Consider the following 2,908-nt stretch of genomic DNA (forward strand, 5'->3'; position numbering starts at 1 on the left):
CCCCCCAAAAGTCTTAATAGCATAACTGTGTGTCTAAAATAACTCCTTTCCTGTATATATGATGGAGCTCTTCTTTGATTTTCACATTCCTTCCAGGCCAGAATTATCTGTGTTATATACCTCACAGATTTTAATTAAAGCATGTTTTAAAAGTTAGAGCTGTTTGCCAAAATATTTTTCAAAGTATTCTAATATTTAAGACCTCAGGTTTAATTGCTACTCATATTCTAGGTCTGTTTCTTGCATACTAGATCTAAACAGGTATTACTAGGCAAGGCATTTTAATAGGTGCCCGATGTCGCCAAAATTAATCTTCTGCACTTTTCTCAACAGGGGAGAAATTGACTTTCCCAGTTGCCTTGGAAGAGGCTGTACTGGCCTTAGAATAGTATGACTGGAGCAAAGCTGGATCAAAAAAATTACTGAGACAGGCATGAGTCTACATGCCTGTCTGCTTCTAGATCTTACTCTGGCTTCTGAATGTAGCCTGATAGTTGCCACTTAAAAGTAAAAAATAACTTTTATCTTTTTGCTCTTGCCTAAACTTAGTGCACTGTTTCTTGTATAGGCTCAGAAAGTGCAGTAGCCTCTCAGGTATCTCAATGTCACTCTAGAAGCATAGTGGACACTTTCTTTATTTGAAAGATATATATGTCTTTAAAGGTGCTGTCTGGAAATAGTTTAAGAGAATCAGAACTGTGATTATCATGCATATGCTTTCTCCTGGACCTTTAAAGACAATGTGGGTCACATTATATGAACTTTGATAAGCTACCTGCCCTGGATAGATTAAATATGGCAATTTATACAGTCATAGACAGTATGTGAATTAGTTTCTTGTTCTTATTTTAAACATATCAGAGGCCTTAGTTCAGATTTTCATTCTATTAATCGATGTGATAGATGATTTTTCATACTGATACTTAAATGAAGGAAATAGCTATTTGAGTCTTCAGACTCAAGAGTATAATCACATATAGAAGATCAAAATGGTCCATGTTTATAACACTGTTTCACAAAATAATATATTGCCTATCCTACTTAAAGACAACTGAAGAAAAAGACAACTAAAACATGATATTGGGATATAAACTGTGATTACTAGTATAAATAGACAACTACATTGTTTCTAAATATAAAGAAATTCAGTGTCCATTGTAACAAAACCAAGTGCTTAAAATGAGTTCAAGCTAATTATCTCTCTGTATCTTAGGTTCACAGATAAAACTACTGACTCCTGCTGAAAGCATGTGCATATAGTATGTCACTGAAATTTTAGAGCTTAAATCTTAAAGACTTTATGATAAATTACTACAAGGACATATCAACATTAATGATAGTGGAATATAATGCTCTAAATAGATTGTGTTATGAAGACATGAAATCTTCATATAGATAAGATAGAGCATAACTGAAAAGCTTTGAGTGCTTGCTGTGATTACTTCCCAGTAGCTAGGAGTATTGCAAATATGTTCTAATATACTTCAGTTCACATCCTATTTTTTTTTTAATTAACATAATTCAGTTGACACGATTGATGTGGTGTGGTTGCTCACAAGTGATTTTGCATGGAGTTTTATGTTATCATGCAACTCTTGTCTTGAAAGCCGTCTTCTGAACTCATCAGTGGTAAAGTAGTATATGATTGGGTCAAGGCAGGAATTCAGACTAGCAAGACACAAGGCAACAGAATGAAATATTAGAATCACCCTTCTGGCTAGGCAGCTTTTAATTTCATTGGACTTGACCAGGAAATCTAAAGGAAAACTGAAGTGATAAGGTGCAAAGCAAATTAGGAAAACTCCTGCACATATTAGAATCATCTTCAAGGCTTTCTTTTTCTCTCCAAGGTCTTGTGCAACAGGATATTTATCTTGCAGTGATAAAACTGTTTTCCAGGTGCAAAACAGGACAATCAGAAGAGGAGTGATAAACCCAATCAACTCGCCAATGGTCATCATGACAACAGACTGAGCTAGATTGACATTCCTGGTAGGAAGATCCACAAAGCATTTGGTTCTGTGGCTAGGGGGGTCATCATTGCTTCTGAGGAGAGGAAATAGCAGACAAGCAAGGCAGATTATCAACCAGCCAGAAATGCTGATGTATAGGTCATACTTCTGTTTACAGTCATGGAAGCGAAAGGGGTGCAGGAGAAACCAAAATCTCCGCACACTGATGCAGACTAAGAAGTAGATGCTTGCATACATGTTGACATACTTCAGATAGAAACAAAACATGCAGAGGCCAGACCCGAATGGCCAGTCATGATTCAAATAGTAAAAGATCCTCAGGGGCAAGGAGAGGACTTGTAGTAAGTCAGCAATGGCCAGGTTTATCATAAATATCACAGCCCGTTTGGTTTCTTTCATATAGCCATAAAATACCCACAAGGCTAATATGTTCCCTATGAGACCTGGCACAAGAATGACAGTGTATGTCACAGCATAGATGAAGTATCGGGAATCTGTGTTGTCTCTATTGATCTCAGCACACGTGTCATTAGCAGTCATGTTTGTTTCTAGAGAAGCTGCCTTTGCTAAATGGTGGTTAAAAATCTAAATTTATAATCTACTACTGCTCTTTCTGAAAGATTGATCATCGATGGGCTGGAGAAACTGAATATAGAATAACTTCCTTTTTCTTGCATTGGTCAGAGCTTCTAAACATGATTTGGGGGCTTTTCAAAGAACTACCTGCATGTTTGCTTTGAATTTGTCTACATTAACTACCTGGAAGTCTAATGTGCAAGCACAGATGACAAGCTATTATAACTTCCCCTTCTTGTTACTCAGTTAAAAGGCCTTCTGAGACATTATGAGGGCTGATCCTCTCCCATTTGGATCATGAATGTGCCATATAGAAGCTCTTCAAATTCCCATACGATGATAGTCATCTCTTTACTGGT

General features: G+C 36.7%; 1 protein-coding gene across 1 annotated transcript; it reads right to left on the reverse strand.

Annotated features, from left to right (window-relative positions):
- Positions 1-6: 6 nt before the first annotated feature.
- On the reverse strand, positions 7-2,902 carry GPR174 (G protein-coupled receptor 174). The gene has a single exon (XM_010860813.1). The coding sequence runs from the start codon at positions 2,511-2,513 to the stop codon at positions 1,512-1,514; it is 1,002 nt and encodes a 333-aa protein (XP_010859115.1). The 5' UTR covers positions 2,514-2,902; the 3' UTR covers positions 7-1,511.
- Between the last annotated feature and the right edge of the window lie 6 nt (positions 2,903-2,908).

This window comes from Bison bison, unplaced genomic scaffold (genome assembly GCF_000754665.1).
Source record: "Bison bison bison isolate TAMUID 2011002044 unplaced genomic scaffold, Bison_UMD1.0 scf7180017857482, whole genome shotgun sequence".
Lineage (NCBI taxonomy): Eukaryota > Metazoa > Chordata > Mammalia > Artiodactyla > Bovidae > Bison > Bison bison.